Below are 24585 nucleotides of genomic sequence, written 5' to 3' on the forward strand. Positions count from 1 at the left end.
ATTTGTGACCTGCATCAGCAGGTCCACCCTAATCAATAAACATATGGTTGCCATTCTCTGGAACACTTTCATTATCAAGCTCACCACTAATATTGTGCTTTGCTTGTGAACTTTTATGTTGTGAAATAGCTGAGTATTTCGAATCTTTACAAAACAATCCATCTATTTAACTAGTGGCCTCTGACCAACACAACTCAGTATTAGCATAAACATTAAAAGGGACACATTACAAAATTCTAAAAATTATAACCATGGAATCTGAAGCTCAAGAACGTACTGCACCTGTATCTGCAAACAAAAGTGATTCATCAGCGGCACCTGTGCTCAATATATCCGGAAGGGTCAAGTCAGAATGGAATACACCCCGTATTAGGGGCAAAAAGAAGCCGCCGGCTGTCTTGGAAGCACCCAAAGTGAATCCGCACACATTTCCAGCGATATTAAGCAGGATTCTACTGAAGACCAATGCTCCGCCTGCAGCTCCACCGAAGTTTAATCCAGCCGACGGCACACAGTACCTTTGCTTCCTGTGCCTCGAGAAGCCGGAGAGTCGAAAGCGCGTCTATCACATGTTCATCACGACTGAAAAGGAGCTGGGAAGCGACTACGCGCACACCAGGAAGTTGTACGAGAATCGCAAGGAATTCATATACACCAATAATATATCCGTGGAAACAGTCTGTGCACGAGCACTGTACCGTCGGGTTCAAAAGAAGTTCACAGATGTACAGTGGAACAAGCTGGGCAACGTTTTCGAGACTGACATGGTCGGACGCAGTGATGTCTGGGGTATATCTAATCGAGTTTACGCTTTGCGTATCGAGGAGCACGAAAGACTATTTAATTACATTAAGTTTCTGAGCTCAACGAAGTGCTAACTAACTACATTCGATTTTAAGTGCCAGTACGAATTGTGATATCTTGTGTTTATTTTTTATATTAAATCTCTGCTTTGCGGATTGTTTGATTACAGTAACTTTCTGTAGCTTATCTTAAATTGTGTGAACCCGTAATGACTCAACAGCTGCTCCAAAATGTATCCGTTGGTGGCGAAGAATACGGCTCCTTGCAGTCCAATCCAGTAGAAGGTGTTCCATGTGTGGAACTCCAGCAAATAGGCCGGCAGCAACCACAGCGCCTGGGCAAGCAGCCAGAGGAACAGGAGACCGAAGCACCTTCTCCACGACAGCATCTTGAAGTTGTTCAAACAGAGCGGCAGAATGGCCAAGTACCAAATGAAGTACTGAGAGGTTACCACCGAGTTATAGGTGACGATGACAAAGGCCACGGCAAAGATGCAGAATGGCAGCGTCTGGCGGAACTGACCGAAGCTCAAGCTTAAGTAGAGGATGAGCAGGAACTGCGGAGCCAGCACTAGAGTCTTCAGGATCGCAGAAGGTTCCGCCACACTCGACGCACTGCCCAGGTACTGTAGAAGGAACTGCAGCGAGAAGTTGTGTCGCGGGTCCTTGCGTACGAAGTGGTACAGGTACGCTTCATATATATATTCCCAACCGTACATTGTGTAGAAGGTCCAAGTGAAGGCCACTAGGCTGATCAATGTTCCACTTATCAGGCACAGTTGTTGCTTGTTGGGCCGCAGGATTTGGCACAGGAAGTCGAGGGGAGTTTGTGTCAGCCGCGTTGATAGCGATAAATAGTATGCCAAACTGAATAGCAACGGATACAGACGGAGGTGTATCACTAGACCGTGAGCCAAGCCCGCTCCGAATATAAGCCAGTAACTCCTGGTGACATTGTGCTCAGATTTTAACAGCAGGTATATAGTTAGTATCACGAAGAAGCTTGAGAAGCAATCGCCGCTTCCACGTGTGGATATTACAGCCGTCAGCGGGTTGTATAACCAAAAGCAAGCAGAGGCGCGGGCCAAGTTCTCTGGATGACTTCGCTCATCCAGGGCATCCAGCGATTGGTCCGAGTCCCGTGGCCTGTTGAACTTGCTAAGCAGGTGTTGTACGGTCTTCTGGTACTGACTCTTGATTTCCATGTGCACCAGACGGTAAATAAGTGTGGCGATGAGAAGATCGAATGTCGCATACAGTAGTTTACCCCACGCCGGATGAAGCAGGATGTTAAAAGTCTGCAGATATGCCATGATTGGGCTATATCGGTAAGTATGCCTGGCGAAGGGTGTGTCCCCAGCCAGAACTTGACGGGCTCCATCAGTCACCACCTTGTAGTCTATATCGGTGTAGGGCACGGCGGACTGACTGTCGTGTAATTGTCCGTAGCAAATTAAAGCTATTCGCAGCAGGGCGGATATTAGTAGATGGGTCCGAAAGCTAGTGTAAAGGATGCGGCGACCCAGTCGCTGCCATCCAGTGGTCGCAGCCTTTGTTTGAGTCATCGTGTTTATTGTTTACGTTTGTCTAAAGCTTGGTCTTCATTTCCAAAGCGGTCTTGCGGATACAGCTTAGGAACTCCTTGAACTCGGTGTCGCAGATTTTGTGCTGCACGTTTAGATCACGCGACACGCAAACCGCATACGCAGTGGCTTTGTCCGCGCACTTGCTTAGCAGAACTGGATAGTTGCGGATTCTTTGGTTGGCTTTGCGCACCGATTCCATGCCTTAGCTTAGCGCTTGTGAGGCGGAACTTTGTTCTCCGGCGGTGGTAGGGGATCGGCGATAAAGCAGTCAAACAGGGGCTTGGAGAAGAAGATCAGAAGTGAGCCTGTGATGAAGGAGATCTGGAACAGGCGTGGATTTCGCTGAATCCACGTGCGTTTGGGTAGCACAGCGGTTCGCCTGCGCTGATTTGCTTGCTGTTGCTCCTTTTGGTCCAGCAAGTCTTGAATTTCCTTCGGAGGCCTATACTGCGGTATGGACATTATTTGTTCCTGCAAAACGAGTTGATAATAGTGTATATGGAATAGAGAAGTTGGCTACAACTCACGACTTGCCGGTTGCGTTCTTTTCCTTGGATGCGTCTGGTAGATAAGTCTTCTCCAAATCGATTCCACTGCAGCAAAGCGATTCCTTGTGCCACTTTAAACAGCACTGGCGCATTGCCTCAAGGACATCCAAGCACTTGTCCTCCTGGTAGTGATTCTCTGTAACCGAGTGCAAGTCAGCTTACATAACCATGAAAATGGAGTCACCGGCGGTGCTTACTGGTCAGACAGGCTTGTATGCGGCAGGCGTTCGGTTTGCAGGGATCCTTGCGAGTGTCAGACATGTAATCCTGCCCAGAATTCTTACGATATTAAATCGCTCTTGCAATATGTGAAAAGTACTTGGAAGTGTTCTGCACTCTTCTTCTTCTTGGCGGTTGTAGTCATTCACAGTGCACGATCAAGGTAGCCAGACTGCGCGACGGTCAGCTGTGTAGGAAACCTAATACATCAAAGCAAAATAAAAAACAATCACATAAATAACAACAAAAAGAAATAACATCTCTTATAATGTACAAAAATTTTTAATCTTTCAAATTTTGATATTAATACCTTTTGCTTCCCTGTGAATACCCCGCCTGCTGCGAGAGCAACTGCCATTCACCCATCGACGCCGACAGTTGGGCACCAAGGAACTGTTCTTGTGTGAAAAACACACACACATTTGTTTTATTTCACTAGGACTCTTGACGATTACTTCACAAATCGGAAAATGCCATCGAAAAAGAAAAAATACAACGCACGCTTTCCGGCGGTAAGTTGAAACCACCGATTGGCGACAGGAAAGCTCCAGCCATTTGGCGGCCGTGAACGCCGAAGATGGGTTATCAGTTTTCGTGCATGTGTACATACATATGTACATACACGCCTCGCATAATCAGAGGCTCAAAAGAAGTAGAGGAGAAACCAAACCGGTGCGAGATTATAATGTTTCCAAACCATTACCATAAACTCCTTGCAGGGTCGCATCAAGAAGATCATGCAAAGCGACGAGGAAATCGGGAAGGTGGCCCAGGCGGTGCCTGTTATCATCTCACGCACGCTGGAGCTCTTCGTGGAGTCGCTGCTGACCAAGACGCTGCGCATCACGAATGCGCGCAACGCCAAGACGCTATCGCCATCGCACATGAGGCAGTGTATCGTATCCGAGAAACGCTTTGACTTCCTCAAGGAGCTGGTCCGCAACATACCCGACATCAGTGTGGCCGAGGAGGCCGCCTACAACGAGGACGATGTGTTACGCAGCTCGCCAGAGGAACAGTATCCAGATTCAGACACGCCATATGATCTTAGCCTGCCATCGACGTCAATGCGCTCGCAGGCGAACGGCACAGCTGCCTACATGCGCTCCATGAGTCTGAACAACGGAGCCGGATCGGGCGGAGGAGCCGCAGCCACCAAGCGGCAGTTTCAGTCGCAGCACTCCACCCAGGAAACTCCCACCACCAGCACCACCCTGCCCGCCAAGCTGGCCCGCTCCGGGTCCATGCCGGCCTACACGCCACGGGGCAGACCGCCCAATCACCTCAAGAAACAGTCGGTGCAGCTCGATACTGCCATACCCGCCCCGATCTGCAACTACGAACTCAACAAGCCCATTGTCAAGATCGACTACAGCCACGTGCAAATGCCGACGGCGAACCTGTGCACACCGGACGCCTCTGATTCTGGGTCAGGATCGGGCGCCGGATCTGGAGCTTTTAACTTCGACATAGCTGCTCCGGTGATCAATATCGATCTGACGAATATCGTGGCCGGTGGAGCACCTGGCAGTGGTGTGCCCCCCGCCTCTATTGGATTACCAGCGGCCACGCCGGGGGACAACAATAATGTGAACCAAATGGCTGGAAAGAGCAGCGCTCCCATCATTCCAAAGGCCACAGCGGCATCAGCGACCCCCACTGAAACCGTTTTCGAATTAGACGAAGACTATGACAATATTTGATTAGGATCTATGTGAATGCGCTTTTAAATTATTGATACATTAATATGTACTCTAGGTCTAAGAAATCACAATAACATTTTTTGCAAAATAAAGACCATGCTGGATTTTAAGCTGACGCAATGCGGAGTACTTTAAATAGAGAAAGAAAATTTATACATTCTAGCAGATAATGCTGTTTAATTTGCATACGATATTAAATCAGTTTATCTTTGAATTAGATGTACTAAACAAGTTCAACAATTATTGAAAATGTTTGCATTCATAGACACCATAAAAAAGCCGCCTCTGGGCGGCCGAAAGTCATTTATGCCCATCCCAGAGGCCAAGTTAGTTGACGATGTCGTCAGCTACATCGCCAAGCCAGAGTTCTATTCGACTGTTCCAGCGGCATTGAAGATGCAACGCCTTTTCTATGTGCAATACAGCGAACTGGCTGCCAAGTTGGAGACTGACCTCACAGCAGTGTTAACCCGTTTGGAGGCTGCCAAAAATAATTTGGAATTGGTGAGGAGGTTCATAGACAATCCTGACAAGGAAGTTCACAGCCTCGTGCAAATCGCACAGGGAGTATTCAGATGGGTGAGCATACCGCCAGTGCAAAAGGTTACCCTTCAAGTGGGCGCATCTCTGCAAATGGAATTCGAGCTGTCCGAGGCGGAGGAGTTCATCAAAAAGGACATCACCAGCCTGGTGAAGCAGCAATTGCAACATGAGCACGATATCGACTATCTGCAGGATCAGGTGAACACGATTGAGATGAACCTAGCCGTATTGTATAAACATGAAGTGGAGAACTAGAAGCATCCCACCATCCTTAAAATTGCTAGTACCTTGTAGTTGCTTATAAAGACATTCGTTCTAAATAAGTCTTTATTGTCTAAATGCCTTAATTTCCAACGAAGTACAGCTCTCCCTTGGAGTTCCCCACTAATTCATTCATTACAATTACATTATTAGCAGCCCGGTAAAGAGGTCAGAGTATCGGGACCGTAGGATCCCAGACTGTGCCCTACAAAATGTGACCTTTATTACCGAGCTCGGCTATTTACAAGCCTATACACATCATAATAATTATGACTTAATTTCGCCAGGGAGCACCGCTTAGTCATTGTGTAATCCTCGGTCACAGCCAATTACAATTGAATGCCTTTCAATCCCATGCCCATGCCTTCGTCCAGCTGTTACTCCAGCCCTCCGCATATTCGCACACGCAATCTGCCAGCCACAATTGATATTAATTTGTGCCCGATGTGGGTCAACCCATGATGTAGACTCCATTCCCTTCCAAGGATACCAAATTATATGGCAAAAGGACAAAACTGACCAGCAGATGAGCCACATATCGCGTGGGAAAATCTTATTGCAAGCGAATAAAATTACCCAACCGCTCCCAGTGAGCAAAGGTGCAGTTTTGAATTATATGAATTTTCATCCATGGGCTTGGCACACTAGATTAGGGTCAGCACTATTCCCGAATTTTGATTAGCCAAGCCCAAAGTCGAGATTAGATTGCTGCGCTCTCTCAACCAGATCAAGTGAATCCGCCAAAGAGTTTGGGCTCGGCTAATCGAAGCCCCTTCAATTGGGGGAATCAGATCTGCATCTGCACACCTGCACTCGTGGACTCCACGCTGTCCACCTGTCTTGAGTCATGGCGCAAAAAAAAAAGAGGTTAGAAACAATAAAAACAACTTGCGGCGCGCCGCCAGTGCCAAGTTTTCATGTCCAAGGCGTATTTATGTCAACCGGAAGTAGGTTTACTGACCCACGTATACCCGTGTGGCTGGCCAAACGTGGACTTCGGCTTTCTTCGGTGGTTTCTTCACCTAAACCCGACTGGTCAGTTGCCGTGGAGCTCCACGGCGCAGGACGATGTATAAGAAGGTATTTGCCCACGGCGGATTAGTTTTTCTACGAACGGCGAGTGCAGTGCATCGGATCGATGCAAATGCGCGTTGAATTTTTTGGGTATTCAGTTTTTTATTTGAAAATCTCTCACCTTTTTTTTTATGACAATAACTCTACAAGTAACGGTGCATTAAAAATTAAAACCAAACTGCCTAAAATCGGATAGAAATCGTCGGATATATCGCAAACATTAAAAACTTCCAACTCGGTTGTGTAGTGAAAAAGCCCAAAACAATTAACTCGTAGATGTCTCTAGGAATTCCCCGACTTGTGACTCCGTGTGACTCCACTGGGGGTTCGAGTTGGACCCCACAAGGGGCGGGTTTTTGGGGGCTAACACGACATTAGCCAAGGATTTCTCCGGCACTGCCACTTAAAAGTCCCCCCGTTCCGAGGGATTCGTGGCTTTGGTTTGGGTGGTCTGTGTTTGCACACATACCTGTCTTTAGGCGTTATTGCTGCCACTGCCGTTGTTGTCTTGATGTTGCAACAGTGCCCGGCTGGCCAAGGAGTTCGTAGCTGCGGGCCAAGTGTTGTTGACTCCTAGCCGCTGCACAAGGCAACGCGGAATTTGTTGCGGTTTTGACCCTATTCCAAAGCCAAGGAAAGTGCAGTGTACTCGCCGAGGGTCTTATACTCACTCAGTCGAGTGCAGGAAAAGCGTCCTTCTGCCGAAGCCTTTTGCAATATTTATGGGCAGAGACACCTTTCACACAGTGATTAAGTGATCCTAATTTTTGGGCGACGCATAACTATTTTTTGACATTCTAGCGGATAAAATATTCAAACACTTAAAATAAGGATATATTTACTTTCAATACTAAATCAATAGGCGTATTTTAAACTGATTTTTTTGAACACAGTAAAGGAAAGTTTTTATTAATACCTATCATTACGTTCAATCAGAGCTCTTATGTGCAATCTCCAACTCCATAAAACTGCATTAAAGTGAAATGAGCGAAAGTGTTCATTGAAATACATGCGTGCATTCAATAGATACAAGTGGCATTAAAGTTATGAGGCATCCCGAAAAGTATGAAAAATTAGCTGACTGAGCTTCTCGGTGGCAGGCAGTGCGGCGTAGAAGTACAAAAGTGTTGGAACATCGCGTGCCACAGACATACCAACAGGTGTCACAGCCAGCCGGGGGAAACTGGGGGAAGCAATCAAAAGTTGTCTAAGAGGCAGAAAGAGCTGAGAAAGAAGCACACGCCGCACAGATGAACACAACGACATGCAAACGGCTAATGCAGCCGCCTCGCTAGGCGGCGAAATGCGGAAAACTCGCGGAAAAGTCGCGGCGAATTGGCGCCCCCGGTCGCCTTTTCTTTTCGGCTTTTCAGTTCGCCAGTCTCGATATCTCAGCGGGTCTGCGTGTGCAAACTGTTGGGGCACCGAGTGTGTGTGTGTGTGGGGGGGGGGGGCATTGTGTGCTGTTTTGGATTTGAAGTGTAGGCAATATTTCTCTTGAAGGCCTCCATTTTGCTCACTTACCGCTGGTCGGCCATCAGTTTAAGTTAGGCAGCGGCCACGTTTCGTCGCGTTTCCATTATTTGTTGCGGCTTTTCAGCAAATACATTCTATTTCCGAATTAGACTAAACTTAAAACCCAAATGTAAATTATATAATGCGCTCCAGGACCAAACTAACACAGTCAGTGTGGACGTGGCAGGTATTAAAATTCGTTATTCAAGTGTGACCGAGCGTTAATGAGATGCAAGAAAACTGCGTGTAATGCGGCAAGCGATTAAAAAACCAATTCGCAAATAGGAAGCTTAAGCCGCCTGGGAGCCGGCCAACTCCCCCAAAACGCGTCATGGCCAAAACAAAACGAAAGGAACGAAAAGGAGCCGGCCAAGTCACTTCCTTTTGGCCCAAAGTGTGTCACCGAAATTCGAGCGGCGGGCCATAAAATGTAGGTTAAATATTAGGCAGAGGAAAATCAATGCGAACAAAGGCCATTCATTCACACCTTTCCTCCACCTTCCCCCCCAAAACCTTCATGGGCTACGTCATTTCGCTAAAATATCTGCGTACCCAGCCGCACAGCTCCAATTAAACCATCGCCTTCTTCTGGTGATAGGATAGTCTCAGCCCGCTGGCTTCCACATCTGCCGGGTCGTTCGACTTCAAGTGCAGTCACTAATGCGGCAATTTGCAACATGCAACGCCGGTGCAGCCAGCCAAGCCGAAGCCATCCGCCCAAAAGCAAATCCCCATCCCCATTCCCCCCATTCAAGCCTTTGAGGCCTCCTCATCAAGTTATGCTCTCGTTAGCGCCAAGACAAGCGTTTGGGAGTTGGGAGTCCGACTCGGATTCGCATATAGCAGCAGGTGCATGGCATACCATAACGATTCCGATTTCAAATCGGTTTGGTTTCGGGGCGGCTTTATCAGCGCCTCGCACGCAGCTATTTATAGTTGAATGTGGAGTGAAATGGCATTAGAAAATAAAGCCGTGCAGTAATAATTACTCTACTATTTTTGCCACAACCAGTGATGGAAGCGGACGTATCCGGGCAGTTGTACCTAATTACTTTTTTTTAATTGCTGATGAATTTAAATTACTTTACTCAAGCTATTAAAAATTTAGGATATTTGAAAAAAGTTACTTGGTATGAAGACAGAAATTACTTTTATTATTATTTTTAAAAATTCGCCCAGGTAAACATACTCAATACCCTTTTCCATCACTGCGAATTGGCAATGAAACCGGCAGCCCTTCAGTTTCGCTCTCCGGTTTTTGGGACTGCCTACTCCGTGCTCCGTGCTCCTCGTTCCGTTATCCGTTCTCCGCCGGTGAAGGCGTCGCGTGTACGTCTCTCTGACATTGCAAGAGGGCCGGAAGGTCTCGCTGGTCGTCTGTCTGTGGAATCAAAAGATGTGCGCACATGGGTGTTGTGAGTGATTTTTAAATACATTCTGTTGCTTCGAATAAACAGCTCCTGGCGTCATTGGTTTTGTGGCACTTAAACTAAAGCGAAGGACGAACGCGGAGTGTCCTGCGTGGAAATCGGCTTCCAACTACTGCAACCACGACTGAATTTCGCAAAAACGCTGCAACAATGGATAGGAAATCATAGTGAATGCATGAGGGCCGAAGATCGGTTAGCACCCATGTCAAGCCATGCAGCAGACCCTCTCGTACTCATCATCATCGCCATCCCCATCCCCGATGCCCATGCCATCAGCCTCAGCCGCACAGACGCCGCCACCGAACCCGAATCTGACACCGAATCTGAACATACGTCCAAGTACGAACCCAATACCACGACCCAGATCCACTGGAGGCGAGTCCGCGTTCCAGCCGGCCATCATCCCGGTTGATTATAGCTATCGCACCCATACCACCCGCTCCATTCTCTCCGCCCAATCGATGGCACCCTCCACGTTCGCCTCCAATCAGAGCTTTGTGCGCCAGCCCTCGGAGTCGGATGCCCAGCCGTATAGTAGCCTCTTTGGGGATCCGGTTCCACCGCCTCTGCAGCCGGATGATTACTTCGGAACAGCAGCATTTGAGACGTTGCGAAATGGGTCTGTGGAACTGCCCAGCTCCGAGGAGGATGCGCTGGTGGCCGCCATGGCGCTGAACGCACTTATTCCTGCGGCCAGGGAACGCATCTTTCCGAGTGTCCCGTACTCGAGGACTCCCCGAGGATCCCTACTGCCTTATCTCCAGCCACCCGACATCCAGATTCTGCCCAACTCGAGCGGTGGCTCCAGTTCAGAGCAACTGGGCTCACCTAACTATCGGCTCCTGGCCCCCGATGACATTCTGAACAAGCCGGACGTTTATGATTTGGAGAACGAGGTCGAGGAGTACACCGTAGTCGGTCAGAGAATGTCTTTCGATGATGAGGAAGATGAGCCGACGAGGACTCCTAGCCAAGCGCCCGCCAAGTTGAGTGTGTCCAGCATCACGACGGAGGACCACAGGGGGTTGGTATTTGAATACACCAATATATTATCCAAACTAATCCTTCGTGATTACCTCCTCTTAGATTACTCAGTGACTCCTATTCGGGAAGGGATTGGTTCCGTCCGGCGCCACAGCACTTTCCAGAGTTCACACGCATCCCACGATTGCGGCCCAGCTCCAAAATGATTATGTCGATGAAGCAGGATGAAGGACCTCTCTCCCCACTGGCCACCATGATCCAGGACATGAACAGCTCGAGCAGCGGCGGAGAGGAGCGAGTGGCACCCAACCAAAGCAGGCCCGTTAGCAGGGACGTTGTACTCTCACCGAAGCAATATCTGGAGGAACAGTTGGGTCTGGAGAGAGGTAGCCAGAGGCAGTCGCTGGAGGACTATAGAATGCCACCTCCACCGGCAGACCCGCCCCCTTTCCGTAGAACTGACTTGACGGAGCAGGATGACAGCCGCAGTGTGGAGCCTGAACATAGCTTAAAGCGGGAAATGTCCCCAGTTATCATCAGGGATTCAATACCTATGGGCGGAGATTATAGGTAAGGTTATCCTGTGGAAAATATCCATAAAGATAATACATATATTCAAGTTTTTCTGTCCCCTCTAGAGTGGAGCAACCTCGTCCACACAAAAAGACTGCTTTCACGATACTTTCCACGGGACAGGCAGCTTCTTCTGCTCCTCGGCCTCCACAACAAGCTCCCACCAGAGGAAGACACGCCTCCATTCAGTCGACATCGACGACTACCTCATCGCCGGCCGGCAGGCCTCAGATCAGTCCTCGACGGAGATCGATCTTTGGCTCAGAGCCGCGACTGCCTGAGCTGCCCTCCGCGCTGGGTTACACCAGTCACCTCGTCCACCAGACCACGGATGACTCGCCACGCCCATCGGTTCAGTTCAATATGAGTGGACGCCACAGTCGCAGCAAGCTGGCCATTCCGCAGAAGGGCATTCTCCAGCAGCGGGACTCGCTGACCTCCTCCATCGACACCTTCACGCCAAGAGCCCAAATAAGAAGGGGTTCCATTGGCAGGGATCCCATCCGCAGCTTGCCCTATGGCCAAAAGATCAAGAGCATGGAAACACTGCCCCTGATAAACGATCAGCATCGCAGCTCCATTCCCCGCCTGCACTACGGATCCACCATGGATCTGAGTAGGCCGGAACCTGCTGTTTTTCCGCCCGGAGCACTGCCGCGACCACTGAAGCCAAATCTGAATCCCACGCGAAGGCAACGCGGTCTCCTGAAGATCATTAACAAGGAGGAGTCGCTCACCCACAACCCGCCGCGTTCCAACTGGTGCAGTTTGGATGACCTGAGCCGACCCTCCTTCGATGGCACTCCCAACCAGGCAAGACGTCGCTCCAGCTCGACCTCACCGGAGCGTCGCAGTTCCACGCAAACGGTCTCGGATCGAAGAAGTTCCAACCTGAGCAGCGTCACCGCCACCACCTCGGATTTCAGTTTCCGCCGACCAACGCTCTCCACACTGCCAGCAGCTCAGACACTGTCCAGAATGCGTCGGAAATCTGTGCAGGCTCTAAGTCCGAATAGGATACCCAACAGGATACCAAGCTTTGGACAGCGAAGGCAGTCCATCTATCAGAGGGATCAGGAGCCCAAGCCGTTGAGCAGGCACGGAAAGATCGCCAAGCCGAGCACTCTGTCACCCATAATTGGAACCCCAAATAAGGACAGCAGTTCGGCACAGAGTCCAAACCACAGATCCTCGCTGATGGCCGATGCGGTGGATACCCCATCCGAGGTTTCCACGCGACGGGACTCGGTGTCCCGCATACCGGTTCGCAAAAGTCCAGACTCACGCTCCAGTTCGCCACCCAAAGACTTTGGAATCCCTGCCTCTGGACGAAGCTCGCGGGCTAGCATTACTAGGTCCCCTTCCAGAACCATGAATGCCGGCAGTCGATCCCCTTCCAGATCCATGCATCCCAGCAGAACGTCCTCGAGGGAGAGTGGAAGACCTGGAGACTCGAGGTCGGCATCCAGGGGCCCACCTTCTAGGCCTGGTTCCCGATTGGATCAGATCGGTTCCCGAATGGATCGGCCCAATTCACGCTTGGAAAGATCCAGCTCACGCGCTGAGAGATCTAGTTCCCGGGCGGATAGGCCCAGTTCCCGTTTCGATGTGTCCAACTCGCGGGGAAACTCACGTGCAAACTCGCGACTGAGCATCAACTCTTCCTCGCTGCGGTCGTCCAGCATTTCACCCGCTACCATGGCCAGGAACAGGAGCATGCGTGCCACAACACCCAGTCGCCGAAAGTCCATCTCCTTGAGTCCAGCCAGTGCTATGATGGGTCGCCGGAAATCAATCAGTCCCGATGCCGTTGGTCAAAACCGAAGAGTTTCTAGTCGGGGTAAGCCCGAGCCTCCAGAGATTCTATCTCGAAGGAACTCCCGCTCGCGCATTCCCACCAGATCGACTAAAGTTGCCTCCAAATCCCCGCCGTCTTCGTCCAAGAAGAGATCGAAATCGCCGGAGAAACCCAAAGCGATGGGATCTACGCCCAAGAGCAACAAAGTTGGAAAAGGGGTAACCGCTAAAGGAAGCCCCAAAGCGAAGCCGAAGATCGCTGCAAGTGCCAAACCAAAGACCAAGACGGAATCCTTGATGAAACCACCAGTGAAGAATGCAAACAAAACTCCTGTAAATGGTAGACCAACCACAAATGCAAAAAAGCCAGCCAGCAAGGCGATTTCCACAAAGGATGCAAAAGTGGAGAAGGGAAAGGAGACTGGGAAGTCTGTGGCCTCCAAGAGCAATGGTAAAGAAACCGAGTCTTCAGTAAAATCCAGTAAATCCCAAGTCACAAAAACTAAACCACCTGGGGGAACAACATCGGAGGCCAAGAAACCAGCCACCACAAAAACCCATGGCATAACTTTAGAGAAAGGGACAAATGGAACCGATCCCGTTGGAGGAATTCCTCCTTTGGCGGCTCAGGTTGGCAATGCAGTTCTGCAGGCGGTGGAAGCGGTTCCTGCGGTTACCAGTGAGGTTACCGTGCCCTCAACGCCAGGAGGTAAAGGTGCTGGCGGCGCCAATATGTCGAAACTGGTGCGAATGAGCTCCAGGATGAGCCTGCTGAGCAACAAGAGCACCAAGGTGCGATCAGATTCTCCTCAAAACCGAAAGGTGGCCACCGTACAGGAACATGCTACAGAAAAAGAAGGTGGGTTTTTACAATTGCTTACAAGGATAAATTAGACCATCTTTCATCTTTCCCTTACAGAAACAGTGGGAGCCAGCTCGCAACCCATGTCCAATGATGCTGCTGCTATTCTGGAAAAGTCGCAGAAAACTCTGGAGAACATTCAAAAGACCGTAACTGAGGCCACCGACGAGATCCATAAGACCATCAGCGAAAATCTCACCGATCTGAAAAGTCTGGAGAACGACCTTGCCGCTGATCCCTCGCCAACGCCCAGTTCGGGTACCACGATGGCCAGGCCGGGTGAATCCGCCTCCCGGACGGGCACAGCCGACGGCAGCATTGCTCCTCAGAGTTCGGGGGAGCTGCCCAAGTCACCGTTTCCACCCACCCAACCCATCGAAGCCTCTGTCTCGGTTTTGCATCCCAATGAAAGCTCCGCCGAGCGAATAGCCAGCGTGCCCGAGGTGGAGTGCGAAAGCTCTGATCTTCCAACGGCCCTAGACGCTTCCGAATCCGAGCTGGTTGGTAATGTTATGCCCACGCCCGAGAGTGGAGCGGACTTCAAAGTGGACGCCAAGCGGCGATCGCCGGACGGACAGGGAGGATCCACGGCGGGAAGCGGCGGTCTGGCAAAGTGAGTAAACAGGGAGTGGGAATCTGAGGAATAGGAAATCTCTGTGCATATTCCTTAAAACCCTTTGCTTAGATGGCTTTTAGATATGCCTTTTCCATGGGTTACAATGTTGTTGATTAATTTACCTAAGCTTCAGTTAGATCTTAAACTCCAACCTAAATACTTAAAACCCATTAGATAAGTTTATCAAGATATATGCAATTATATGCAATCTTATACCAAGAGCATGTGTCCCCCTGAGAACATTGAAGTACCAACCTTTGAGTAGCCCTTACATATATGAGCAAAAAAGTATGATATACCTTGCTGGAACCCTTGAGTTTGCTTATCGTTCTATCTTTGTCACCAAAGGACTCGCACAACAAAGAACTACTAAATTCCCCATGTTCGCTATGACCATTATGAATATTCATCAGTCAAAGTTCCGTCGAATCTCACCGTTTTCCATTCAGCTAGAACATGAAACATTTCGACTAGAACTTGACTAGCTAGCTATACTAACATTTTGCCTCGGCCCTAGGGTCACCACATAAAGCACCATCCAAGGCTTACAGCGCTTGGCCAGCCAATTTACATACAGGAAACCCCGGTGGCGAGGGGTTCGGGCCAGCCAACAACTATGATACATAAAACTTTACAGTGCCGTGCCCGCCGTGTGGGCAGGAGTTCCGTGCCCTAGACGCTGCTGCTGGCACAGGTCCGTCAAGCCACTCATAAGTGCGTCAATAAATTTCAAAGGGAGAAGGCGCGCGCGATGGAGTGGGTTGGCCAAGACCCTTGGCCCGGGACCCACACGATGGGACCGCCTTTGAGGAAATCCGTTCGTCGGCAGGTCGCGAAGTCCTCCCAATCGCCGTCGCAGTCGGCGAAGGTAACGATGTCCTTCACTGCATTGTTTTCCAGCCATGCGAGACCCACAAGAAAACCCTCTGGCCGAACAGTTACAGTGGGGATTTCCCTGGATCGAATTCAATTTGCCCCATCGGACGATGGTCCACTGTTGGCCAGGCAACACTGTACGGTATAGCGTGCGCGGAAAACAGGAGAAAAGTATTTTCGCAACACGGCTTAAGTTTCTTGCCGCAATAACAAATCAGTTCGGGCCGGACAATCGCGCCAACCGCAGCAACTCACTCGCTGGGAAATTCCAGTTCGGAAAGTTGGAAAAGTCCTCGCCAGTCGATGATTTTCCCAGCAATTAATACGAAATAACAATTCAGTTAATTTTTGCCAATTCGAAATGCTGAACGGAACGCCGAATAACGGGGTCATTTACACGGTGGATCTGGCCCAGGATCCCTTCATCGATGGCGACAAGTACTTCTTTAGGTAATTAGCCACGAGATTCAATTATAACTTATCGCTGCTTGTCATCTGGCAGCGGGTAAATAAACGCACTGACCTTCTGGCGGCATTTCGGGCACTCCGATTCCGACTTCAAGAATGTGCGGAAAACTTGCTCCATTCATTTCGACTGTCTCGCAGTTTTGTTTGAATTTCGACCGGAGCGGGTCAAATAAATTGCCGACCTCCAAATTGCGTTTGGTCGTTGGCTCGTGCACAACGGAATTACTGGCCTGCTTGTTCAGGCACATATATATATATATATATATATTATATACACGTGAACTTCTTCTTGAGCTGCGGGCATGGACCCATATAGAAATTGTGTAAGCAAAACTCTCGTGACACATTTTGTTGGGCTGGCATACTCGAAATCGACCCGAAAACGAAACTTCATTATGCCCGGATGAAAGTTCAAAAGCCACAGATTTAGCATTACACGCTACTAACTAACTGCTGCAACTGCATTATTCATAACTTTGAGATACTAGATAAACAACACATGCGCCATCCGTAGGCCCACGCTAATGGTAATTCACTTCCGAAGGTGATTATTATATTTCACGCCAGCGAAGTGCGGAAGTGATTCAGGACTATCCCACAAACTTGAACTTTCCAATCATATAGCACTTCCGCCCGCCTGGCACTTGGCCAATCCTCGTAGCCATAAAAGCCTATATCCGGTCGCCTGATAGCCAAGGACAATGGGTGGGCAAATTACTTTACACCAAGTCATAATCGGACTTAAAGAAATTGAAGGACTCTCTCGAATACTTTGGTGCTTTAAAAGCAAGAAGGTTTATCAATAATACACATTTAAAGTCCGCGTAGAAACTAACACGACAGTTTCCTTAATTTAAGCCTTAATTGTATTTCCCCCTTCCCTCTCCTTTCCTTTCAATCAGGAGCAGCAGTCAGGAGTTCCTTGAGGACAAGGATAATGTCAAGAAGGGCGGTCTGTGCGGATGCTGCTCCAAGCTGTTCATGCCCTGCCGCCGATCCCGCTGCTCTCGTTGCTGCCGGCGCCGTGAGCGAAACGAATCCGCCGAGGATCAGCCTGTCCTGTGGAGCGGCAACAGTAGTGCCACCACGGCCACCAATGTCCAAGTGATTGACGAGACCAAGCCGAAGCGCAAGAAGATATCGGATTGGCTAAAGTCCAGCTGCTGCCGGAGCTGTCGCAAGAAACCAGCCATCGAGGAGCACGAAGCACATCAGGAGGAAGTGTCCAAGCGGACGAACCAGGCGGCTAACATGAGCACGGGACCAAGGACACGAGGCAAGTGCGGCCTCTGTCTGAGCAAGGTGTTCTGCTGTCGATCGGTGAACAGGGTGGATCCCACCACCGGCGACGAGACGGAGATGAAACAGTGCTGCTTCTGCATACCATGTCGTCGAGGCAGTCGACCCAACAAGAAGGGCAGCACCGTCTCCTGGCGGGATCAGGACCCCGAGCTGGGCATCAAGCCCACCGAGTCCTCGGTGGTGGAAGGCGCCTCGGAGGCAGCCATGTCAGCGGCAACCGATGCAGGGAATGACCAAGTTAAGGAGTCAGTCTAGTTTGGAACGACTTTCGAGCTTAGTTGTACTAATACTCCACTACTTGTAGGGGCTGCTGCAAGCGCTTCTGGCTGATGTTGCTCTGCTGTCGCAAGAGGAAGCGCCGCGAGTCCAACGCTAGGAGACAGAGCATTAGGGCGCCGCCACCCAGTGAGGCAAGTGCTCCATTAGTTTGTTTATATCAAAATAGATTTGAAGATCCTTTTTCTGTCATCAGGATACGCGGAAGAAGCTACACGTGGACCTGGTGGAGTACTCGTCCAAGATGAAGGGAGCTATTCCCGTACTGCCGCTGTATTTAGCCTGGTTCTGTGCCTTCTGCAATGTGGTTTTCCCAGGACTAGGTGGGTTGATAAGTGGTTATATCCCTGCATCCCTGCTTATGCCTTATGATTTCGTAAACCAGGAACCCTGCTCTCCGGACTATTTTGCCTCTGCGTGGGCATTCCGCGTTTCTCGCAGTTCGACAGCGCTCGTGCAAGGATCGGATCATTCATCATCAACATTATCGTGGCCGTATCGCAGTTCTTCTGCGTGCTCTTCTGCTTCGTGGGATGGGGCTGGTCCATTTGGTGGGGCACCATAATGCTTAGATGTGCAAGTAAGGAAAAAGTGTCTCATTTTAAATTGCAGCCACTCATTACCCATTCATGTTGCACTTACAGAGAAATTGAGCAAAATCAAAAAGGTGGAGCGTTTGGAGCTGGAGGAGGAGCAACGCCAGGCGCAACTGGCGGAGGCTGGGAAAAACGGCGTCGCCGAGGCGGACAAGACATAGTCCTCCGATCCCGGTTACAACTAAGTTGCTTTTTATACCATTGTGTACATACTTTTGTACAAAACATGTAGATTACACAAGACATGCACTTCCACATGAACTTCCAGGTTAAGCAAAACGGAACGGAACTTCCCTTAAACATGAGATACATACGTGTATATGTATTAAAATCATTAAACTTCCACTTAAATATGTGTTTTATTTATTGGACTTTATTTGTTGCGCAGAAAAACAATTTTTGAGATTCTATAAGATTTCAGAATGTTTGAGCAACCCAAGACGTAAGGTAAGTAAAGTGGTTAAATACCCAGCAAAAGTGAAATGCGAGTTATTCGAACTTTAAAATAAACTAGTTTGTAAATTCGAATATTTTCTTCGCGTAACGGGAATTTTGAAATGGAATTCAGGAATACCCCTTGCAGATTCCCACACAATGTGACCGCATTCCGTTTGTTTGCATCGGCAAATGCGAGTTCAGCACTGCGGTCACACCGAATCTTTCTTTATTAAAATAAAAAACACGACGTCAACTTGCGAATTTCATACAAATTAGCCGTAGAAAATGTCGCACCTCGTGAAAATGGAAAACGGCCAGAGCCAGACCATCCAGGAGATGCTGGGCTGCATCGAGCGGTAAGAACTGCACAAATTCACTCAGTTATGATGCTTAGTAAAAACATAACCTCGCTTTTGCCGCAGCTACAACCCAGATCATCTGAAAACACTGGAGTCCTATGTGCAGGATCAGGCTAAGAACAACACCTACGACCTGGAGGCCAACCTGGCCGTGCTGAAACTGTACCAGTTCAACCCGCACATGCTGAACTTCGACATCACGTACACCATTCTGCTGAAGTCACTGACCAGCCTGCCGCACACGGATTTCGTGATGGCCAAGTGCCTGCTGCTGCCCCAGCAGATGAAGGACGAGAATGTGCAGACAATCATCGACCTCGCCGACATACTGGAGCGGGCGGACTTCACCCTCTTCTGGCAGCGGGCCGAGGTGAACCGCAACATGTTCCGCCACATCACCGGCTTCCACGATTCAATTCGCAAGTTCGTCTCGCATGTGGTGGGCACCACATTCCAGACAATTCGCAAGGACCTGCTTAAGGAGCTGCTCGGCGGCATCGAGGACTCGACGCTGGAGAGCTGGATCAAGCGCAATGGCTGGAAGAACCAGGGCCAGGGACTCGTCATCGTGGCCATGCAGGACGACAAAATCAAGACGAAGAACATTACGGAGAAGATCGAGTTCGACAACGTGGGCGCCCTGATGGCCCAGTGCCTGTAGGAACCTCATTCGCGTTCATAGTCCTTGTCTAAATTTTTACGAATAGTAATTAACGGAAAAAAAATAATAATAAAAGCCTGTCCGTACAGCTAAATTACTTTGTGGTTTATTCTCGATCGGAGCTGCTCGCCAGGCTGCTCCCACTCATATGATCAGACTTCCAGAACTACCGACCTTAAAACGTACACGTACAGAACTAATAAAGCGCTATCCTATTTATGACTGCTTCTTGAACTTCTTTAAAATGGGGAATATCTTGTCGAAGGCATCGTAGATCTCCTGCCGCACCTTTGCTCCAGTGAGCACCACCTTTCCGGACACGAAGATGAGGAGCACGATTCGAGGTCGCACCATACGATAGATTAAGCCGGGAAATAGCTCAGGCTCGTAGCTGCTGAAGTTGCAATGGGTCAGCACCAGGCCTTCCAAGCGTATGGGGAACTTGACATCGCAGGAGCCGACCATGTTTTGAATCTTAAAGTCGAGGAACTTTGCCTGCGGGAGAGAAAGCGTTAGAGATTCGCCGGGAAGAGAAAGGAAATGTAAAGTCTTGTCTTACAGGGAAACCGAGCTTTTGGATGATGCGCGCATACTTTCTCGCTGCCAGTCTGGAGTCGTCCTCACTCTTTGCCCCTGTGCACACCATCTTGCCGGAGCTGAAAATAAGGGCGGTGGTCCGGGGCTCTCGGATTCGCATAATCACAGCCGCAAATCGCTTAGGATTGTACTCGGCGTTTCTCGCATGCAATGCTATTTTCTTGAGGTCCAGTTTGCAGCACAGATTAACCGTGGACACGATGTTCTGAAGTTGTGGCACAATACCGGGATCAGCGGAACCTGGTGTGGCTGGTGTCATCGGCGTGGAGGGGCCCATCGTCTGGTGGATGTTGCTCAGGGCATCTCCGCCACCTCCGGCCCCCGAACCGCCCACACTCCGCTCACTCATGGGCATCATGTGGGCCATCATGCTCTGCGGCGTCTGCGGCTGCATCATGGACTGCGGAGTGCTCCCACCGCCGCCGGGCGCCTGACTCTGGAGCTGCTGTTGCTGCTGCTGCTGCTGATAGGAGGCCGATGGCTGGTAACTCTGCATTTGTTTGTGCGCCAGCGGGAGCGATGGTTCGTGGCCAAAGAGACCTGATCCCCCACTGGCGTCCGACTGCTGTTGCTGCTGCTGGTGCTGCACGGAACTGGAACCGGGTGCCGGCATCAACGAATCCGGCTGCGATACAGCCGGAGGATGGTACACAGGATTGGCCACTATCTGCTGGTCCGCTTCCATCTGGTGGAGCGGCGTTCCGATGCTCGGAATCGAGAAGTTGGGGCTTAGCATTTGGTCCATCTTACAGATGGTTTATTGTGGACTCCGGTGAATTTTTCAGTGACTCAATTCAAGATTGCTGAACGGGCTCAACTTTGGGTTTTAATTGCATACCCACAGAGCGGGAAATTAATTTAATAGTAATAATAATAATAATGTAATGCAACCGCGTTCGTCGTTGTACCTGTGGCTCGTTTTGTGAGAATGGCAAAGTCAGCGCTGCATTTTGCCGCAACTATCGATAGCTGGCTGGGTCTTACGTTTATCGTTACGTTCTTAGCATTTAAGTATTTCATTGAAAATATGTATGAAAATAATTATAACAATAATTATCTTTGATTGTATTTTAATGTTTAGTTAAAAATCACACTTCAACGTTTCAAATATTTCTTATACGTTAAATCTCTCCCTTACGTTGTTGCCAATCGATAACTAAAATGGCGCACTTTTCAAAAGAATCAAGTATACTTTGTTGTACTTCTGTTTAATAGCTAAATAATTTGTGTATAAGGTGAACAAAAGAAATAGCGAATAAATAATAGTGCATAATACTTAGAAGGAAAATGGTTATTCTCATCTATGCAGTTTCAGCAATAGATTTTCGTGGGCGTGAACTGAAAAACGATGTGTTAAAAATTAATTAATTGGAACTTTTGCACTTGGAAAGTGCAATTAAATGGTTATTAAACTAATTAGAAAAATGAGAACGCCGCCCATGCTGAAACCGAAGGTTGAATAGGCCAAACTTGTGACAGTTGCCGTTGAGGAATGGGTGTAAGTATTTCCGTGCTCATCGGTGTAGGAATGCTGCCCACTTGAGGGTGAGTTTTGGAACGTTCCTCCCATTTCGGGCACTGTGTAGGGTCCTTCGTTCTGACCCCGTATGTAAATGCCGTTTCCAGGTGTGCCGAACTCATGGGGACCATTTCTTCCATCATAATTCTGCTGCGCATTTGTCACTGGAGAAAAATAGAGAGAGAGTGTTGAATGGATGTGGCGGTTCTAGTGGTTCCCACACTTGACTTACCGGCAAACAACAGCGTGCTCACTATGAAAACAAGTAAAGTACACGATCTCATGATGCAGTTTCCAGTCACTGAGCTCAATTTCAACTGAGAGCGGCTCGGTAATTTACAATCTATTTATATAAACCGATAGAAAGACGAGCTTTTTGCCAATTAGCAGCTGAGAATGGGTAATGTCAAATGTTGAGCTTTCCTTGTGCGACAAACATTACAAGCGACAATGTACCAATTTTAAAATAGAACTACCCTATTGCCAATATCTAGCATTTTGCGCATGCCTTTACCCAGGAAATGAAATTTTTAATTTTAGTTCATCAGCTTGGGAAGAGAAGGCAGGCAAAAGAGAGTGCAGCAAATAGAGATTTTTGTGCATATATAGACTCCGAGAATCGTTATATAACATGCACTCAAAACAAACGAAAAAACGCGCAAATCGGGCGACAGTTCGAAACTACAAAAGACAAGGCCTGAAAACTAAGCTACTAGCGCCAAAAACAGAGTAGGTTTTCCAAAGAGTGTGAAATAGTTTGGAACCCAAGACAACCAAATTCAAGTGCTGCAGAAGTAAACACTTAATAAGGGCGACATGGAGAAGGTTTGTCAGTTTTTCCGCAACAACTACGTGCTGGCCAATTGCGAGGATGCCATATACAAAAAGGCATTCTCCCTGAATCTGTCCCACTACCAAATCTCCGACGTTCCGGGCATCATAGAGAAGTGCGAGACGCTGATGAAGCTGTTCCTCAACCAAAACAAGCTAACAAAGGTGGCACCTGGTGCACAAGATAGCCAATGAAATAATAGACTCACAATCCCTTGACTCACAGATTCCATCCTCCATTGGTAGTTTGATGCGACTTCAGGTCCTCACGTTGGACTACAATAAACTGGACGAATTCCCGCTCTGCATCTGTCGTTTGGTCCGGCTGAAGTTTCTCAACATCAGCTGCAATAACATTAGTAGTTTGCCACCCGAACTGGGATACCTCACTCAGCTGGAGACGTTCTGGTGCAATAATACTGGGCTCCTGGAGCTGCCCAACGAAATTCGTAACTGTGAACACCTCGAGACGCTGGGCGTACGGGGAAATCCCTTGAAGAAGTTGCCCGATGCCATAGGCGCTCTGTCCTCCCTGCGTTGGCTAACAGCCGAGGGCTGCGAACTCAGCGAAGTGCCACTGACCATGGCGTTGCTGGGAAATTTGGTGCATCTGAATCTTAAGGGGAATCGATTGCGACGGCTGCCCAGGATGCTGATGGCCATGCAGAAGCTGCGGTTTGCTTTTCTCAACGAAAATTGTATTGACGAGATGCCCACGCGGTCACAACTGGAGGAGTTGCGGACTCTTCACATGCTCAACCTGTCCAAGAATCCCATCAGCCTGCACCGCGATCTACAGCTAATGGCTTTGGTGAAGCTCCAAATTAACCTTTGTGTTTCTTTTTGTTGAATTTCTCTGAATTTTACAGCGCCAGACGAACCTTTATGTGGAGCTGCCGTCAGATCCCGCCAATATTTGCGATGGTCTCGCCAGTCGAGCTAGCCTCAACGCCCAGGAACAGCAGGAGGATCAGGCGCGAGGAGCAGGACAGGATCTAGACTCCTCCGACTGGGCGAACAGCGTGCGGACCAGCGAACTGGACACAACGGACGAGAGTGCGCTGGAGAACAACATCGAGGATCTGAGTGTCATGCTGCCGGAAATGTCGCGCTTTGTCACCACCTTTTGAATGCATTAATCTGTGTCAACGAGGTCTGATATTATGTAGCACACATAAATCTGTGGTTTATTCTCTACAACGGGGTGTTTTGTACATGTACCTCTAACAATCGTAGCGCTTCAAAAATGCACATTGGTTAAGCGGAAATGTGGGTTAATGGGTGCCAGGTTAACTAGACATCTTCTTCATCAGCTCCTCGTCCTGCATGGACATGGCCGTCAGCTTCTTGCCGATCTTCTCGTGAATGTCCAGATATTTGGCCACACAGCGATCGATGCACACCATCTCGCCTTTGCCTGTAGGGTGCGGAAAGCATTAAAATTACAAGTGTAGAATTGTGGTACAAGTTTCAAGATTTCTATTTAAATTTCATCAATCGAATCAAAGAGAAACCTGAAGTGATTGTCATAGAAAGAGCTGCGAACTAGATACAGCATTCTATATGGCTATGGTACTCACCCAACTCCGACTCGGAGTAGCGCGGCGGAATGCACTTTTTGTGGCAAGCGTTCGTCATGCGGTTATATAAATCGGACATCATTTCGATCTCCATTTCCTGCATCAGCTGCAGCTTGGCCTGGTCTGCGGTGCTGATCTGGGGCAATGCCATTGTGTGGGTGTGGGTGTGTTACTGATGGGTTTTAGGTACTGGATGCTGCCGCTTAGTAATCGAATCGCCTGTCCGATGCTGCGCTTGAGTCGTAATCCCCTTGGTTTGCCTTCCTCATGCGCTCACGCACTCGCATGCTCTCGTAACGCCGGTTCTCAACGGATCTCTTTGACAGCACAAATGCGTAGACGCCACCCACGGTCAAAACAGTCCTGTTTCGGGATTTTCAAACACCATGTAGTAAAGCTAAGTGTGTGTAACTAAAAACGATTTTTCTACAAACCAACAGACAGCGATTCGCCCTGCGTTGCCCAACGACATAGCCTGCTACGAAAAAACGACACACTAACGCGTTCCGTTGGAAGGTGTGCGGGATTTTTTATCACTGGCACGTGTGACAGCTGTCACATAGGGTTA

At 49.0% G+C, this 24585-nt stretch overlaps 14 protein-coding genes across 22 annotated transcripts; 6 read left to right on the forward strand and 8 right to left on the reverse strand.

Moving 5' to 3' along the window:
• Positions 1-66: 66 nt before the first annotated feature.
• Positions 67-974, forward strand: CG42365 (uncharacterized protein). The gene has a single exon (NM_166469.2). It carries the CDS (start codon positions 252-254, stop codon positions 876-878), a length of 627 nt encoding a protein of 208 aa, NP_726099.1. The 5' UTR covers positions 67-251; the 3' UTR covers positions 879-974.
• CG42379 (uncharacterized protein) lies at positions 921-3296 on the reverse strand. 2 transcript variants are annotated; one of them, NM_001144262.2, is made up of 3 exons: positions 3135-3296; positions 2917-3073; positions 921-2860 (listed from the first exon to the last, which is right to left on the reverse strand). In NM_001144262.2, exon 3 carries the CDS (start codon positions 2849-2851, stop codon positions 2597-2599), a length of 255 nt encoding a protein of 84 aa, NP_001137734.1. In that variant the 5' UTR covers positions 2852-2860; positions 2917-3073; positions 3135-3296; the 3' UTR covers positions 921-2596. The 2 variants fall into 2 exon arrangements, with proteins under 2 accessions (NP_001137734.1, NP_001137735.1); NM_001144263.2 differs by having other exon boundaries at positions 2917-3296.
• On the reverse strand, positions 921-3296 carry CG42380 (uncharacterized protein). Of its 2 annotated transcripts, NM_001144264.2 has the most exons (3): positions 3135-3296; positions 2917-3073; positions 921-2860 (listed from the first exon to the last, which is right to left on the reverse strand). In NM_001144264.2, exon 3 carries the CDS (start codon positions 2586-2588, stop codon positions 2391-2393), a length of 198 nt encoding a protein of 65 aa, NP_001137736.1. In that variant the 5' UTR covers positions 2589-2860; positions 2917-3073; positions 3135-3296; the 3' UTR covers positions 921-2390. The 2 variants fall into 2 exon arrangements, with proteins under 2 accessions (NP_001137736.1, NP_001137737.1); NM_001144265.2 differs by having other exon boundaries at positions 2917-3296.
• CG42381 (uncharacterized protein) lies at positions 921-3296 on the reverse strand. Its single transcript, NM_001144261.2, has 3 exons — positions 3135-3296; positions 2917-3073; positions 921-2860 (listed from the first exon to the last, which is right to left on the reverse strand). Exons 1-3 carry the CDS (start codon positions 3196-3198, stop codon positions 2851-2853), a joined length of 231 nt encoding a protein of 76 aa, NP_001137733.1. The 5' UTR covers positions 3199-3296; the 3' UTR covers positions 921-2850.
• On the reverse strand, positions 921-3296 carry PIG-M (Phosphatidylinositol glycan anchor biosynthesis class M). 2 transcript variants are annotated; one of them, NM_137756.4, is made up of 3 exons: positions 3135-3296; positions 2917-3073; positions 921-2860 (listed from the first exon to the last, which is right to left on the reverse strand). In NM_137756.4, exon 3 carries the CDS (start codon positions 2366-2368, stop codon positions 968-970), a length of 1401 nt encoding a protein of 466 aa, NP_611600.1. In that variant the 5' UTR covers positions 2369-2860; positions 2917-3073; positions 3135-3296; the 3' UTR covers positions 921-967. The 2 variants fall into 2 exon arrangements, with proteins under 2 accessions (NP_611600.1, NP_726100.1); NM_166470.3 differs by having other exon boundaries at positions 2917-3296.
• A 235-nt stretch (positions 3297-3531) lies between these two features.
• NC2alpha (Negative Cofactor 2alpha) lies at positions 3532-4973 on the forward strand. Its single transcript, NM_137757.3, has 2 exons — positions 3532-3668; positions 3876-4973. Exons 1-2 carry the CDS (start codon positions 3627-3629, stop codon positions 4857-4859), a joined length of 1026 nt encoding a protein of 341 aa, NP_611601.2. The 5' UTR covers positions 3532-3626; the 3' UTR covers positions 4860-4973.
• A 106-nt stretch (positions 4974-5079) lies between these two features.
• Positions 5080-6225, forward strand: CG15676 (uncharacterized protein). Of its 2 annotated transcripts, none has more exons than NM_001299760.1 (1): positions 5080-6225. In NM_001299760.1, the coding sequence occupies exon 1, from the start codon at positions 5109-5111 to the stop codon at positions 5655-5657; it is 549 nt and encodes a 182-aa protein (NP_001286689.1). In that variant the 5' UTR covers positions 5080-5108; the 3' UTR covers positions 5658-6225. The 2 variants fall into 2 exon arrangements, with proteins under 2 accessions (NP_001286689.1, NP_611602.3); NM_137758.3 differs by having other exon boundaries at positions 5080-5723.
• Positions 6226-8280: 2055 nt separating this feature from the next.
• Positions 8281-18380, forward strand: stum (stumble). Of its 3 annotated transcripts, NM_137759.5 has the most exons (10): positions 8281-8682; positions 9710-10706; positions 10769-11236; positions 11305-13895; positions 13956-14511; positions 16761-17405; positions 17465-17570; positions 17633-17759; positions 17822-18016; positions 18081-18380. In NM_137759.5, the coding sequence occupies exons 2-10, from the start codon at positions 9895-9897 to the stop codon at positions 18191-18193; spliced, it is 5613 nt and encodes a 1870-aa protein (NP_611603.3). In that variant the 5' UTR covers positions 8281-8682; positions 9710-9894; the 3' UTR covers positions 18194-18380. The 3 variants fall into 3 exon arrangements, with proteins under 3 accessions (NP_611603.3, NP_001261125.2, NP_001303359.1); NM_001274196.2 differs by lacking the exon at positions 8281-8682 and having other exon boundaries at positions 9454-10706; NM_001316430.1 differs by lacking the exons at positions 8281-8682; positions 9710-10706; positions 10769-11236; positions 11305-13895; positions 13956-14511 and adding an exon at positions 15616-15840.
• Positions 18381-18662: 282 nt separating this feature from the next.
• On the forward strand, positions 18663-19581 carry eIF3k (eukaryotic translation initiation factor 3 subunit k). Its single transcript, NM_137760.3, has 2 exons — positions 18663-18826; positions 18893-19581. Exons 1-2 carry the CDS (start codon positions 18756-18758, stop codon positions 19488-19490), a joined length of 669 nt encoding a protein of 222 aa, NP_611604.1. The 5' UTR covers positions 18663-18755; the 3' UTR covers positions 19491-19581.
• On the reverse strand, positions 19572-21022 carry Tbp (TATA binding protein). Its single transcript, NM_079081.4, has 2 exons — positions 20050-21022; positions 19572-19985 (listed from the first exon to the last, which is right to left on the reverse strand). The coding sequence occupies exons 1-2, from the start codon at positions 20830-20832 to the stop codon at positions 19707-19709; spliced, it is 1062 nt and encodes a 353-aa protein (NP_523805.1). The 5' UTR covers positions 20833-21022; the 3' UTR covers positions 19572-19706.
• A 260-nt stretch (positions 21023-21282) lies between these two features.
• BaraC (Baramicin C) lies at positions 21283-21925 on the reverse strand. The gene is made up of 2 exons (NM_166473.2): positions 21839-21925; positions 21283-21770 (listed from the first exon to the last, which is right to left on the reverse strand). The coding sequence occupies exons 1-2, from the start codon at positions 21888-21890 to the stop codon at positions 21484-21486; spliced, it is 339 nt and encodes a 112-aa protein (NP_726103.1). The 5' UTR covers positions 21891-21925; the 3' UTR covers positions 21283-21483.
• Positions 21926-22152: 227 nt separating this feature from the next.
• On the forward strand, positions 22153-23633 carry CG10307 (uncharacterized protein). Of its 2 annotated transcripts, none has more exons than NM_137761.3 (3): positions 22153-22602; positions 22664-23248; positions 23307-23633. In NM_137761.3, exons 1-3 carry the CDS (start codon positions 22423-22425, stop codon positions 23565-23567), a joined length of 1026 nt encoding a protein of 341 aa, NP_611605.1. In that variant the 5' UTR covers positions 22153-22422; the 3' UTR covers positions 23568-23633. The 2 variants fall into 2 exon arrangements, with proteins under 2 accessions (NP_611605.1, NP_001286690.1); NM_001299761.1 differs by having other exon boundaries at positions 22338-22602.
• On the reverse strand, positions 23595-24519 carry CG42497 (uncharacterized protein). Its single transcript, NM_001169771.2, has 3 exons — positions 24452-24519; positions 24018-24380; positions 23595-23854 (listed from the first exon to the last, which is right to left on the reverse strand). The coding sequence occupies exons 1-2, from the start codon at positions 24487-24489 to the stop codon at positions 24221-24223; spliced, it is 198 nt and encodes a 65-aa protein (NP_001163242.1). The 5' UTR covers positions 24490-24519; the 3' UTR covers positions 23595-23854; positions 24018-24220.
• Positions 23595-24519, reverse strand: Tim10 (Translocase of inner membrane 10). Of its 2 annotated transcripts, NM_137762.4 has the most exons (3): positions 24452-24519; positions 24018-24380; positions 23595-23854 (listed from the first exon to the last, which is right to left on the reverse strand). In NM_137762.4, the coding sequence occupies exons 2-3, from the start codon at positions 24166-24168 to the stop codon at positions 23727-23729; spliced, it is 279 nt and encodes a 92-aa protein (NP_611606.1). In that variant the 5' UTR covers positions 24169-24380; positions 24452-24519; the 3' UTR covers positions 23595-23726. The 2 variants fall into 2 exon arrangements, with proteins under 2 accessions (NP_611606.1, NP_726104.1); NM_166474.3 differs by having other exon boundaries at positions 24018-24519.
• Positions 24520-24585: the final 66 nt, after the last annotated feature.

This window comes from Drosophila melanogaster, chromosome 2R, assembly GCF_000001215.4.
Source record: "Drosophila melanogaster chromosome 2R".
In the NCBI taxonomy this organism is placed as follows: domain Eukaryota; kingdom Metazoa; phylum Arthropoda; class Insecta; order Diptera; family Drosophilidae; genus Drosophila; species Drosophila melanogaster.